The sequence below is a fragment of the Varanus komodoensis genome, unplaced genomic scaffold, assembly GCF_004798865.1.
Source record: "Varanus komodoensis strain SLA01 unplaced genomic scaffold, ASM479886v1 scaffold6_2, whole genome shotgun sequence".
In the NCBI taxonomy this organism is placed as follows: Eukaryota; Metazoa; Chordata; class Lepidosauria; order Squamata; family Varanidae; genus Varanus; species Varanus komodoensis.
In genome coordinates this window covers 5,559,372-5,573,942 of record NW_025336346.1, presented here as the reverse complement: position 1 = coordinate 5,573,942, position 14,571 = coordinate 5,559,372, and the positions used below count along the sequence as shown (strand labels likewise).

The following is a 14,571-nucleotide window of genomic DNA, read 5'->3' as shown; positions in this document are numbered from 1 at the left end:
GATTGTGTCAATGGACTGATCCATCACCAGGTGCCAGTGGTGAGGTGCTGCAGTCCCATATTTGCTCAGGGGCTACAGCACCAAACATGCCTCCGCAGGACGGTCCCACTTGTTGAAGCTGCTTTACAATTTCAGGGTTAAACTGGACTACCAAGAATGAGCCACAATCTGGAGAGAGCCAGGAAAGAGATGGCTGTTGCATGCCAATTTATTCCAATTGTGTTCACCAGTGATAATAACTTCTTCTAGGAAATGGTCACCTGGAGGACATTTCAAAAGAAGTCTGCTCATAGCTAGACTTCCTAATCTCTCAACAAAACCAGAATGTCTTGAGTTTTATTCACTGGTCCCTGGACATGTACACTGTTCTATAAGCATTTGCAGGGGAACAATCTACTTTTGATTGCATAGTGACATTGTAGAAAAGACACCTTGGCAGAAAATCTCAGCCCCAGGCATTAGGTCACTGGAAGAACATCCACTGTGCCAATGGAGACCAACTCATGGAAAACAAGGGAGGAAACACTTGTCCTCAAGTCACAGCACAAGGATTTCATTTAATGGTTGAACAAACTGGTGGTTTTCATTCAGCTGTTGGTGTTTTCATAGAGACACAGGAGTGAAAGAGAGCTTACTCAAGGTCAGTACCTTGATGGGGTTCTGACACTGAGGCACAGAAATGCTGCATGGCTCAGCGAGTGTCACTGGGAGTGCCTCGAAGACACAGACGAGGAGGATCTTACACGGAGAGGCAGCTGTTCTGGGTACATGAGGCTGCACGCAAAGCAGAGGAGGTCTGAGTACATGTGGCTGAGGGTTATGCCGCAGCCGCTTGTCGAGACAACCAGGTGGTTCCTTTGGTGATCCAGCTCATTCCTGGGAGTGGGTGCTTTGCAACAGGAAGGGGCTGGAGGAAGGAAATGATTTTCCCCTGCCACTCACTCACCCACCCCACAGGATCCCTAACCCCACTCCAGTTTTGCACCAGACTAACAGCTGCAATATAACACATGGATCTCTTTTTGCGCTCTGTAGGCAAACATATTTTATACAAGCATATTTATGCAACACCTAATCATTGCTCATTTAAATGGGGAAGCAGGAAAGGGGTGTCTGTAATACAAATGGATCTTTTGGGCACAGGTATGGCACAGAGTCACATTGCAAAACAGGCAGCCCTTTGAAGCCTCATGTGTGGAAATGCCCAGAGTTTATATTGCTTTCTACCTGCTGACCAGGGCCAAGCTGAGCTCGCTTGAGACAATCGGGTTCTTTGGATGTACAAATAAATATTTGCCTCCTCTGCCACCAAAGGCATTCTGTAGCTCAGTGATCCTACCCACTCACTTTCTAAATGTATGTGCTATACAGGAAAAGCCCACTGAGGTCAGCTGTCTGCTCTCTTCAAAGGGGTGATCTCGGCTTCTGCTCTATGCACCTGGCGCCTGCCACGTGGCACCTCCAGGAGAGCCCTGGCTGCCAGCACCCGCCATCCCTTGCAGCAGCTTCCTAATATTTCTGCCCAGTTTTTGAAGCAGACTTGCAATGAGCAGGGCTTATGGCCTCCCTTTGTCTTCAGCCAGCCACGTGGTGGGATCCCAAGCGCACCCTTCTTAGCATCATGTGGCCCAGTCAGACTGAGCAACCTCCTCCTAGGGAGCAGCACTGAAAGTGCACAGGGTCTCCATGCGTAAGGCTGCCCCACACCTTCCCACCCCGGATGCCACAGACTCATGGTGTGTGAGCAAAAGGCATCAAGGAGGGATAGGGAAAGGAGCCGTGCTGGTGCCTTTGGAGGCCTTGTGCCCAGTGCTGGTGGTGGGGGGAAGAGGCATGCTTCCAGCAAGGAAGGTCTCCTGGCTCAGCCGATCAGCAAAACGGCCCTCGCATCAGGACCTGTCCCATCATGCAGACGGTTCCTGGAGGGGCTGATTGTTGTCTACAAAGAGGAAGGTGTGTCCATGATGTCCCTCCTCCTCCACGTTCTCTTCTTGCCATGTGCCGGCGTCCGCTTCCTCTTATGTGGCTGCTGCCTCCCTGGGCACCCGGTTCCTCTCACTGTGCTGCTTGGCCCGCCCCTTTTTGCCTCCGTCCAACATGTTCTTGCTCTTTGGGGACTTGCCTTTGTGCCGCAGCTGGCGGTCCCCGCACCACACACGCTCACAGTACTCCTCTACTCTCTGCAGGTTGGCATAGCCAATAAGGTGCATGATGTCTTTAAACCACATCCTCTGCCCGTGCAGCATTCGAGGATCGGGGCCCCGGCAAGGCAGGCGGGGCGGCTCCTCCTCTTGCTCTCGCTGGAAGACCTGCTCCAGCTGCTCGCCCTCAATCACCTCCAGCATGATCTTGGTGACGGTCTGAGCGAAGCCGTGCTCCTGAGCCTTGCAGTAATACATCCCGGCATCCTGGCGGAACAGCTTCCGGAACAGCAGTCCTTGTTCAGTCTTCATGATCCGGTCATCCGTTTTCACCTGGAAGAAGAATTCGGGGAAAGATAAATAAAACAGGAGGGCACCAGATTTCAAGGCACTGAAGGAAGTCAAGAAAATGGCTGCCAGTTTGTTAGAAACACTCCAAATATTTGCACAGATGTTGACCCTGCTGCATTATGTGCAAAAGTACAGCACCCTGAAAAAATGTCATGATTCATGTATTGCTGGCAGCTGTGGTGATGTGCTTGCAATGATGCAGTCAGAGCCTGGTAAAGGTTTACAAGGCGTGTGCATGTGCACGCGCGCATCCAGAGGGGGTAACAAGGGGGGGCATGGCTGGGCACCCATCAGGGCTTTCACGCTAGCAGGAGCCCACTGGCAACAGCCCCCTGCACCTGCTCCTCCACCTCCCCACAATCCCTTGCACCTGCTCCTCCACCTCCCCACTGTAGCTTGCCTCTCCCTCTGACCCACAGCGACGACAGTGGAGGTGGTGACGAGGAGGAGCAGGTGCCTTTGCCTACCACCTCACATGCTCCCTGCCTGTCCAGAAAGCAACTGATGGCCATGATGGCCACCCTTGGATGCATAGCCAGAAGTGTGGCTTCTGGATCAAGAGAGGTATTACTGTCACTCTATGACTCTGGTGTGCCCGCAGCTGGAGTACTGTGTCCAGTTCTGGGCTCCACATGACAGGAAGGATATAGCCAGGTTAGAGTCAGTGCACTGTAGGGCCACAAGGATGGTGGTCGAACTGCAGGGAAAGCCGTATGAGGCGAGACTGAGGGCACTGGGTCTTATCAGCCTGGGGAAGAGGAGACTCAGAGGGGATCTGTTGGTGACATACAGGTACGTGAGGGGTTGCCACATGGAGGTGGGTAGAGACCAGTTCTCCCCTGCAGAGGAAGGCAGGACACACTCCAACGGAGCCAAGCTCAGAGAGCCAAGGTTCCATTTAAATGCCAGGAAGCACTTCCTGACAGTTAGGACCCCGAGGGTGTGGAATGGGCTTCCACAGGAGGTGGTTGAAGCCCCAATGGTGAGAGTGTTCAAAGATAGGCTGGACATGCACGTGGTGGGCATGTCATGAGTGGAGCCGGGGGTCAGACTAGATGACCAGGAGACCCCTTCTGACCCACTCTGTCTCTATGTTTCTATGAATGGAGAGAGGATGAGGAGCAATAGCAGCCGGTGGCAGGATGGCAGATGTCCCTCTGAAGGGAGTGCCTTGCCCAAGGCCGCCTGGAAGGGTGGAACAGGCACTGCATGCATGTGTGTTTGTGTAGAATTGCCACTGATCTGGCATGCACTGTGATTCTTCCCAAGACTAGTAACAAAAAAGAGTTGTTTAATTCACATAATTTGCACAGACCATAGAATCCAGGGTTCCCAAATAGGGATTTCAAAAAACGAAAAGTACTCACGCATCTACATAATGAAGATACTGCAAAAGAATGAGCCAAGGGAAACAATGTCCACACAATGAGTGAAATCCAGAGAAGAAAAGCCCCTGGGATCACAACAGAACAGTTCCAATGAGGATTCAACTGATCTTTTCATTTATTTCTGTATTATGATCTATGAAAGAGCAAATCAGGCTCAAGGCTCTGCTAAACCACATGAAGCTGGCTTGATTGTTCCAGCCTACAGCTCCATTTCCTGCTGAGGTCTCAAAGTCCAGCTGCTCTCCCTGCCATTCTCTCCAGTTTGCATAGTACAGCATTTGTCAGACTCCCTAACACAACTGAATTTGCAGGATGAGATTTCGAGGCCTGCAATTTTCTGCCAAGCACCAACTGTTATTTCAAACTCTTCCCATCTGTGTACATCTGCTATTTGCATCCCTTTTTTGCAGTTAGGCCGGGACCTTTCCCAGGTGCTCCACTCCTACTTAGATGCTTCTGCAAGCCAGAGAGGGCCTTTTCAGAGAAGTAGCACGGCCTGAGCTGGCTGCTCTGCCCAGGAGGACCAGCCAAAACACTAGAAGGAGAAGCTGCCTGTGTCCCAAACATGCATACACACAAATGATGGCACGGCAGGCTCTGTCCGGACAGAGCCTTTCTTTCTCCGATAACATCTTTCACCTGCAAAAATCCATTTCAGTCAGGTCTGGGGACACAGGTCTCCCCTCCCAGCGGAAAGCTGCTGCACCCAATGTCAAAGCTGTGGAAAAGGTGACAGAAGTGCACAAGAATCCACGTAACATTTTTTTCCCCCTTTTTGATGACTGACTTGTATTTATTTGCCTTGCATACAGAACAAGGAACCCAGTGGGAACGACGCATTCCATTGCTCTGTGTGGTCCTTCAGCAAGCGAGGGGGCTCTGCGCTCTGTGTGACACCAGTGCTGTCCTTATTAGTAATTGACAGTCTCGGACGAGAACTTACCCAGCTGTGTTTACTGGCCAGTCCCACTTTCTGTGCCCCCTTTGCTCCAGAGAATTCCCCATAAACCATACACTATTATCACTTCTTTCTCAGTCCAGCTTCCTGGGAATTAGACTGGCCTGCTAAATATGGGAAGAGTGGGGTGAGACCTCACACAGCAGGAGCGTGGGCTTCTCTATTTTAAACTTAATTCAGGGGTCCCTTATGGAGCTCCACAGAGCAGGCAAGGCTAAGAAACCAAATGAAGAAGGGCAATAGAAGAGGAAATTAGGGGTCGGGAAGGACCATGTGAGTTAGGAGAGGCCAAAGGGATGTACAAGAGGAAGCCTTAAAGAATCTGTCAGGATCCTGACAGAAGGACTTGGTTGTGTCAGCTGAATGTGACACAGACTAACAGAGAAGCCTATGGTGCCTGGCAGGGCATCCCAGGGACCGCAGGTTGTGCTGGGTTCCCTCTGTGGCTCTAGACATCCCCACAGCTTCAGGAGTGGGAATCCAACAATGGGCTATTCCCATTTCCCTGGCCATACCTCTCACAGCTGTTGTGGCAAACACTGCAGGCTGCTCACCTGAAGCCTTCAAAGAGGTCAGGAAGGTGCTGTTTGTGTGGGCAGGCTGAGGACAGAAGAGACAACGATCTACAAGATCCTATGGCCTTTCCATCACCACCCTGGCCACGGTCAGTAACTTAGCTGGGTGGGCTCAGGGGCCCATTTAGCCAAAGGTAGTGTCCTTTCCAGGAGGAAAAGGAGATGAAATCACCTCCATTGCTCCTCCTGTCCCACTCTCTAACTTCTCTCTGGTTGCCCACAATACAGTTCTCCGTGGACGTCTCCACTTTGGTACAAAAGGAAGGGTGGGCTTTCCTTCTACATTTCAAGGGCTCTTCACAGATAAATCAACAAAGAGTCACTCTTTGACCTCCTGTTGCTCAAACATAAAGGACATAAAGACAATTAGTGCTCTAAACTAGAAAATGAAATATGAGTTCTTAGGAAAACAGGGTTAGGCCAAGACAGCAAGGCCAAACCATGCTGGCTGGAAATGATGGAAGGTACTAGTCGGACAAAGACGGACCTTCTCTACAAACTGTATGCAGAATGGTGGTTGAGGAGAAAGAATTCTGGAGTGTCGGCAACTGCTGAATCCACAGTTAATGTGCAACTAAGAACAGGAGGAAAAAAGGAGGGTACTGAGAGAAGTAACAGACCATTTGATTGTAACTAGAGGCAGCGTCCATTGATAAAAAGGAAACAAGAGAATCGAGGCAGCAGGAACAGAAACAGACTCACCTCGTCTCTTAGCTCCTCTGGGGACCGGTGTACGAACCACTGCACTGTGGCCTGGGGCGACTTGGGGATGCACTCCAGGAATGTGCTGTTGTGCTCAGTCCCATACACCACTTTCTCCTCTGTGCTGTCGAAGTCATCCACTAGGGGAAGACGAGAGAGCTTGAACCAGAGGCCGGGAGCTTTACAGAATCCACCTGCTTCTCTGCCGGGGGTCTGCCTGATCCAGTATTGTAACTGGATGGGTGCTGACTGGCTCTTCAGCACAGAGAGGCAGTCTGCCCAATGAGCAAGATGGAGCTCAGATTCTAAAGCGCTCGCAGCCCAGGTCACCCAGGAGCCAGCTGCATGGAGGTCCCCTCTCCTTTCCATATTACAGCTAAGAGCACAGTGTTTCTTCCTCATATTTCTCAGGCCACAGAACAGCCCAAGCTCAGTCTGTGGACCTGAGAACTGCAGGGGCATCATCATCAGCAGCAGCATCTCAGTGTACACAGAAGTGCCCCTGTGGCACATCTTTCACAACACCACAGAAGCCTCAGCTGACCCAGCTGTTGCCGTATTCACACACTGCCTACATTTTCAAGGGCAGTGGAGGTGGCATGTCACAGCTGCCCCATCCCCCCCCCCCACTGGCCTAGGCGTGCATCGCCTGCTTCTCTCACCTGTCAAGTTTTGGTCCAGGCAATGGTGCATGGGGTTCCCATTTCGGATGTCCTGCCGGCGGAAGCGGCGCTTGCCTGATGCCTGGTATCTGGTGCAGGTGTGGCCGTCCCAGGCACAGTAAGGGTCCCGTGCCAAGCAGCACTCCGCACAGGCTGTCCCGTAGGTCTCACACTGGTGCAGCTTCACTTGCGCAACTCCCACCCGGGAGCCCACATAAAGCATTTGCTGTCCAAACAAAGGAGAGCACAATGCTGACTTTCTGTAACCACCCCAAGTGGCTTACAAGAATTCGGATGACGACAACACACAGGTCCATGCATAATAGTGATAAAAGGGTGGTACGGATGCAAGGAACCCCAAGACTGGAATGCTTCAATGCACTCTGTGTGGGACTGCCCTGAAAGCTGGCATGGGTGCTAGAATTAATGCCCAATGCAGCCGCTTGGCTGTTGTTGGAATGGCTCCCTTTCTGCATGCAGCACGTTTACTTGGGCAGCACCACTGGCTGCTTATTTGCTAATAGGCCAGGTTTAAGGCATAGTGACTTAGATCCCTAAACAACTTGGCAACAAGGGTTAGGGGTAGGGTATTTGAAAAAGCGCCTTATCCCTTACCAGCTTACCTGTTCAGGGAAGCAAAAAAAGGGGGCATTCCTTACATGGAATGGCAGTCGGTTCAGAGTCTCCTTGGAGTGGAGCCAGCAGTGTGTCGGCTTCCTCTCCATGGAGCTCCCTGTTTGTTCATGTCAGGTAGGCACCAGTGCTGTTTTGGTGCCTGCTAAAGACATTTTTCTTTAAACAAAACCACCACAACTAACCTGCTATGGCTTTATTAATGTAATTTAGTTTTAAAGATTTTGACTCTGTATACTGATTATTTTTCCCTTTCTTTTCTTTGTTCATCACTTGAAAATCTTATGCATGTACAGTGGTATATAAATCAAATATATAAATGTGTAATAAAACATTGAAACCAACCTTTCAGCTTTAAGAACCATAGCAGTTCACAGTTAAAAAGATGCATCTTAACCCCCTCCCTAAATGCAGAGAGATTGGGGATCTGCTTTAACTCCAAAAAGACTGTGTTCTAGAGTTTGGCAGCAATACGGGGAAAAGCTCATTCCCATGTGCCCGACAAACAAGCTGATCTTAGTACTCAAGCAAGTTGATCCTGAACAACAGACAGGAGTCCTCATATTTTGGCTGGAATGAGCCAAAATATGTCCTCATTCCAGCCAATATTTTCTATTGCATCCCCATGGCCGTGAGGAAGCAAGCCAGTGCACTGAAGGTTGCAATGGTTTCTTCAGGAGAAACACTTCCTGATCCCTGGTAGAAACCTGGGCTCCACTCCTATTGGGTGTTAGTCAGTTACCATTCTGCCTAAATTGCACTTGCTGCAAACTCACTACAGGACCAGTAGATAAGTTTACATTTACATTTAACTTTGGGAGTTGTCCTTCGGCCAAAGGCTGATTCATAAATTTCCAAATAAACAAAAATAAATTAGGTTTGTGGAAACTTAATCTAGAACAATAAGATACTGAGAGCTGTAGACAAGGAGTCCAGGTGAGGCAAAGTTATAAAAGGAATGCTGCAGGCTGTAACAGAGATACAGTGAGGGAGCTGTAGAGGAGCAAAAACGTTTTTAAGAAAACCTCGCGAGGGCTAAAGATGTCTCCTGCATGCTCAGGCGGAAATGCAGCATTATGGAAACTGGTAAAGGTGGGAAGGTGCCAACTGGTTCTGCTAGTTATCCTGGGGTCTAAGGGTGCAATCAAGTTAAAATCAGGGTCTTATTTATGAGTCGAAACAAACACTCCATCTGCCTTGAAATTCTGGGCAAGGCTTTCTTTCAAGAACAGTGCTGTGCGCTACAGCCGCCCTGTATGACAGCCTGTGGCACGCAGAGATTTTCTGCAGCCTCCCCGTTGGTTTCTCCACCACCAAGCTAGTCCCATAAAGAAGCCATTCAGTACTCACTCGTTTGACAGAGATTTCCATCTCCGTAATGGGGACTGATGCCTGAAGAAAAAGAAACAGCGTTTCAGCTAAAGACAATCACAGAAATGGCCCCTACTGCTCTCCCCCGTTTCTGCCCTGCGTTGCTTACAGCCATATAGGGCCACTCAGCTCCCAGCCAGCTTCACACAGGGACAAGATGTGCACGCGGAGACAGAAAACACGTGCGTGCACACAAGCAAGACTGGGCAAAGGACTTTCTCATGCATAGAGCAAGAGTGATGCTGGAAAGTCACACTCTTTGAGGAAACCCAGCCAATACTTTTCCCGAGGCTACTACTAAATGGTTACCACTAGCCACAGTTCATTCTCCACAGAACTATTGCCCACCCCTTATTCCTGGCAGGAATCTGTGCAACAAATGGACAGACTAATGACCCGAAAGATGGGTACAAATGCCTTCAATGCAACTCTATAGAATGGGAATATTAGGTTCCTTTTTGTAAGGACAAATTAGAGATCATAAAAGTGCACTGCACATTACACAAGCTCGAGACGGTGGTTGAGCATGGCTGTAAGCCTGCGCAATTGCCCCTGCTATAATGGGAGCTCTACATAGCTGCATTGCAGATAGAGTGGCCCAGAAAGGGCTAAGCACTGTGGTCATTGGAGGACCTTCTCCTTGTGGTTCCACATGGCCCAGTGGCCCTGTTGGCGTTCACCAAGAGCAGGGCCTTGTGTGTGCTGGGCCCATTTCTATGGAATTTCCTGCCAAGCAAACACTGTGTGCCGTTTCCAGTGCCTGCTAAAGAGACCCTGATTCCAGGCCACTTTTCTTGCTGACCAGCCACTGTCTTAATGTCACCCTGTTTTTAATGCATTGTTTTTGTACTTTTGCTTGTTTTAACTCTGTATTCTTCACCACTCAGAAATCTGCTTGGCTATGGAGCAGTACAAGAATATTGCAAATGAATAAATAAGGAAATAAAACTCCTGTTCACCATGGTGTTCAACTCGACTCCATGATGGGAAAGATTCGTGCCTTTACCAAACTATAGAGGTTAAGTATACATGGCATGGGAGGTCCCTCTGCCTACTAAGGCTGAGCTTGCGTGGGCTCACTGTGCAGTTGTTTTCTGGTTTCCAGTAAGAGACACACCCTCAGCACAGATGCAGGAAGGGAAGAGGCAGCATCCACCTTGTGCCTGCAGGCTGGTTATTATCATCCCCTTGTTTAACGCTTTGAGAACCTAACCAGTGGCTGCCAAAGCTAAAAGCACATCTCAGGATGGCATGAGATAAACAGATAACCTGTGTGATAGCACATATGTAACAAATGGCCTTCTTCTCTGTCGTGAACATAAAGTAGGAGAAGTAATATCCATGCATGAAGATGCATCCATGCTGCCACTGTGTGCGAGGAGAATACATGGAAGCTGCATGTGGGCAAAGACAAAGGGAGGCCTGGGCCAATTACATGTCCCTGTACAAAACAGGCACAACGTGGTCATTTCTTTGGTGTTCTGTAGATACAAAATGCACTGCTGCCTTTTAAAATTCACCTTAAACACTTGAAGTTCTTCCAAAATGACTTCTTCAGCCGCTGCAGAGTTCCCTCTCTGAAGAGCTATGACCTTCAGTATGGAGCCAGCATCTAGAAGCACGATGGAGAGGAAGAGTACACTGAGACAGGGCAGCCACTGGGCTAAGCTGGCATCCTGGCAAAGACAGAGGCCTACCTCTTTTTAACTGGCTCTACCATGAACAGAAACTTACCGGGTTTGTTATTTGGGGTCATGCTAGACCATGGAAAAGCAATGCAAGGATACAAAGAGCCACTCTTGGAAGTCAAGGTTGGGAATTTGACTCCTGATTTATGCTACCAATTACTTGTGTGATCATGGACATCCTCCTTTTCACTCCTTCTGCTCCACAATAATTTTAATTTATATGCTTTTAAAAAAAACAAAACAAAACCCTATGCCAATGCATGGAAATTGGTTTCTGAGCAGATAGAGAATTGCTTGGCAAACTTCTTAGCACATACACATATGAGAGGGTTCTTTCCAAAGTTTCTGCCACCCGGTCTAACCTTTGCCTTTCAATCCATTCTTATTTCTCTTACCTAGTCATGTAAATATTTTGCCTCACCTTAGAATGGTGTGCACAGCAACATAAGAGATTAAAAAGACAACATTTCTAAGCTGAACTAGGACAGGGCAGCTATAGGAGAAATGCTAAGGAGACAACTCAAAAGGACAGTCTCAGATTGAGTGGCCTAAAAAGGGAAATTGTGGTTGGAAGGATACAGGTAAACAAGAAAGAACTAAAGACTGGCAGCAGCTAGAAAGATTCAAGAGCAGTTCTGCCATAAAACAAAAGGTCTGACTGAACCCCAAATAGGAACCCAAGTAGGAAAGATTTAATTTAATCCAGCGATCACCAGTAGTCAGCCCAGAACCTGTTTTCCACACCAAGGACAAGTGAAATTCCAAGGCATCGCTTCTCTACACACACAGTCTTCCTTTCCACAATTGCAAGCAACCCCACAGAGATGAAATTTGAGAGAAGGTTAGTCCAGGCCCAACAACTCAGATGTAACTCCCCAAGCAGCGCTTAGCCCAGACTCTCCTCATGAGCAGCATTTCCCATCACACCTGTGCCGATGAACATGACATCGTACTGCCCGTCCTCAGCTTCCACGCGGTCCACCACTATCTGCCTCAGGCGATGCTGAAGGTTGGTCTTCACCAGCACAGGCCGGCGATGGACTGGGTGCACAGCCTTGCTCATCAGTGGGTGGGCACGTGCGAAGTGGAGCACCTCGTCCGGATAGTCCTTGGTGGAGGAGTACTGACGGCTCGGCTGGTTGGTGGTTTTGCTGGGGCACTGGCAGGGAGGGGGAAGGGCATCGTTACAGCAGAAGCGGCAGCTTTTTCATGGTGTTTCTCTGTTTGAGACCAGGATCCTTTGGCACCATGAAAAATCCGGTACAAAACCTGCTTTTCAAAACTGATTCTGTCTAGAGCATTTTATTTGGTGGTTCAGGCTAACAGTCCAGCCAGTGCAGTACCAGCCAGTAATCCCCTGAGAAGGTCATTTATAAATTAGGCAAATAGCACAAGTTTCAGTGGAGGTTGGCACTCTACAGTTAACTTTTGCCTGACATTCTAAAAATAAATTTAAGTCACACTGGATACCTCAATAACAATGGTTCTAAATGGATACAATTGGAATGCTAGTCTTGGAACCTTTATAAACGCTTCAAGGTCGTAATGAAAACATCGATGTCCTGTAGTGAGGTCATCTGCAGCATCTTCTCCATCTAGCAGCAAGAGGCGTTTTCTTCCTCAACACGGATATGAGTGACTTACCACTCCTGGCCTTGGGTAAGGCACCTTGCCTTCATAAGCTGCCCACTGGTGATCAGGGCCATCTTTGTGAGCATACGGTCCATTAAAAACCTCCCAGATGTCTGCCATACGATATACACAGACGGCAAAGCCTTGGAAGACATTGCTGCAGTGGGAAAGATTTAGCCACAGTAAGAACCTGTTTGGGGAAACTTTGCCCACATGTTATTCTTCTGTTTACTGGAGAGGATATTCAGGTCAAGGGTATATCAGGAGAAGTAAATTATAAGAGTTGCATTCCTGGCTTTAAACTTAATTCCTCAGTCGTTGAGGATGAATTTACCCAATCCAAAAGCCCAAATCACAGCATACATCTCTGTTCTTCATATGAAGACTATGGATGCTGAAAAATCCTTGACTAATGAAACAGATTCCAACAAGACTGGAACATTTCACATGTTTTGCCAGTGCCCAAGACTGTATACCAGGCTTCAAGGGGTTCAAGGCAGTTCGGACAGTTTGCCAGGACTTCTTGGGTACCTTTTCATTTTTATCCTACATATCCCATCTACCAAATTATTCTTACAAAGGCATGTCCTGAAAATCACAGGAAGTGTCTACTGACATGCCAAGATCCAATTTGGACTGAGAACTGAAAAATTAAATTTAGCTGCGATTATCTCCATGGGTTCGCAACTTCAGTTCTAATTCATGTGTTTTATTCAATGGGATGTACCCATATACTGGGTACATCCCATTGAAGTCAATAGAAATCACTCTCTTTCTCCTATGTATTTCAATCTCTTAAGCTGTAATAACACACCAACTGACATCTTTTATGGACCTAAATAATTAATGCCAGTGGTGAATTAATTATCAGCCACTGTGCAGTGGCTAGAGTACTGGATTGGGACACAGGAGTCCAGGATCCCTCATCAGCCACATCAGCCACAGAGCTCACTGGGTGAGCTTCAGTCACTGCCTCTCAGCCTAGCCCACCTCACACGGTTCTGTGAGGAAAAAATGGAGAGGGGAAGAAGGATTATAAACCTCGTGCATAAGCCACCTTGGGGTCTCTGCAAGAAACAAGGCAGAACATAAATTTAATAATTAAAGAAAGAATAAAACAATGCTTGCTGCCATGAATCGGCTAGATGTCTGCTTACTAGCCAGGTGTACCCATAACCCAAGTCACCTAATCAGTAGAAGCCAGCCATTCAAGGAGAAAAACAATAGAACTAAAGGTAGCCATCCATTTTCCCTTGCCTAAACTGCTGATAGACAGTACTGCCTATTTTCTAATCCAAATTACACATACCCCTGGATAGATTGAGGAATTATGCATACAGCATTCACATGTGGCACCCTACCCACCTAAGGATACTTGTATAGAAGTTGGTTTCCTTACATATACAACCCTTGTTGGATCAGGGTACCTTTGTCTAACTGCCCCGCTTGAGTGTATCGCACAGTCCTAAGCACCAGGTGCTATGGGTATTTTAACAGTGCAAAATGGCTTAGTTTACAATTCCAGGGAAAGCAAGATGCTTACTTATGTCGGCAGGCAGAGAAGAAACCAATAGCAAAAAGTTGTCTGCAAAACCATAAAACAGATGCTAAGACCAAGTATGTTCAGAGCATTCCCTTCCCCAGCAGGGGATTAAAATAAAGGATATTTTAATCCCCTGCTGGGGATTTTATTTTAAAATAAGGATATTTTCAGAAATGACTATCTGTCACTTCCCCCTTTGCATATTTCAACACATAAAAGGAGGAACTGTGAGACAGCACAATTGCTGAAAGTTTCCTGAAAAATAGTTGGAGTTTGTTTCAGGCCTTCCTGCTGCACAAAATACTCCCCTATCGAAAGCTGCCACAGGGCAAAGGCTACACACACACACTGACCTCTGCTACCCAGAAATGTTTGGTTGCAGAAAGCAAGGTGTGACAAAACTCTAGGCTGTGTTTACATTCATTTAAAAATGTAAGTAAAAGTAAACTGTTAATCCCATTAATTATGATGGTAACTTAGGGACATAAGAAACATATCTGAACTAGGTTTAATTTTCAGTAAGGTCTGAAGTTTGAGGAGAGCAAACAGACCACCACTTGCTTCCCTTTAGCCCATCAAGAACCTTTATAATGAATTGACTTCTATCAAACTTGGGACTCTTTTTATTATTGGCTAGAGAAACGGGACTTCGTATAGATTTAAATATGTTTTTAAGTTATCATAAATGGAAAAAAAATGTGGGGGCAGACCCAGCAGGCCCAATGTTTTTGATGACTGATGTTGTTTTTAGTTTTTCTTTGTTTTTAGGATTATAATTTCAAATAAAACTTATTAGAAAAAAAAGAACCTTTATAATGAATTGAAGGCCTGGGGAAACATGTTCTCGTTCTCTCTCTCTCTCTCTCTCCCTCTCTCTCTCTCTCTCTCTCTCTCTCTCTCTCTCTCTCTCTCTCTCTCTCTCACACA

At 47.6% G+C, this 14,571-nt stretch overlaps 1 protein-coding gene across 1 annotated transcript in view; it reads right to left on the bottom strand.

The window, feature by feature from the left end:
- Positions 1–537: 537 nt before the first annotated feature.
- SEMA3G (semaphorin 3G) overlaps positions 538–14,571 on the bottom strand; it is a 52,266-nt gene continuing 38,232 nt past the window's right edge. Inside the window, exons 8-14 of the mRNA XM_044451446.1 lie at positions 12,114–12,258; positions 11,397–11,628; positions 10,302–10,393; positions 8,761–8,802; positions 6,778–7,003; positions 6,116–6,255; positions 538–2,474 (exon numbers count right to left, since the gene is read on the bottom strand). Of these exons, the coding sequence (XP_044307381.1) occupies positions 2,019–2,474; positions 6,116–6,255; positions 6,778–7,003; positions 8,761–8,802; positions 10,302–10,393; positions 11,397–11,628; positions 12,114–12,258 (1,333 nt within the window). The 3' untranslated portion in view covers positions 538–2,018. The remainder of the gene's footprint in view (positions 2,475–6,115; positions 6,256–6,777; positions 7,004–8,760; positions 8,803–10,301; positions 10,394–11,396; positions 11,629–12,113; positions 12,259–14,571) is intronic.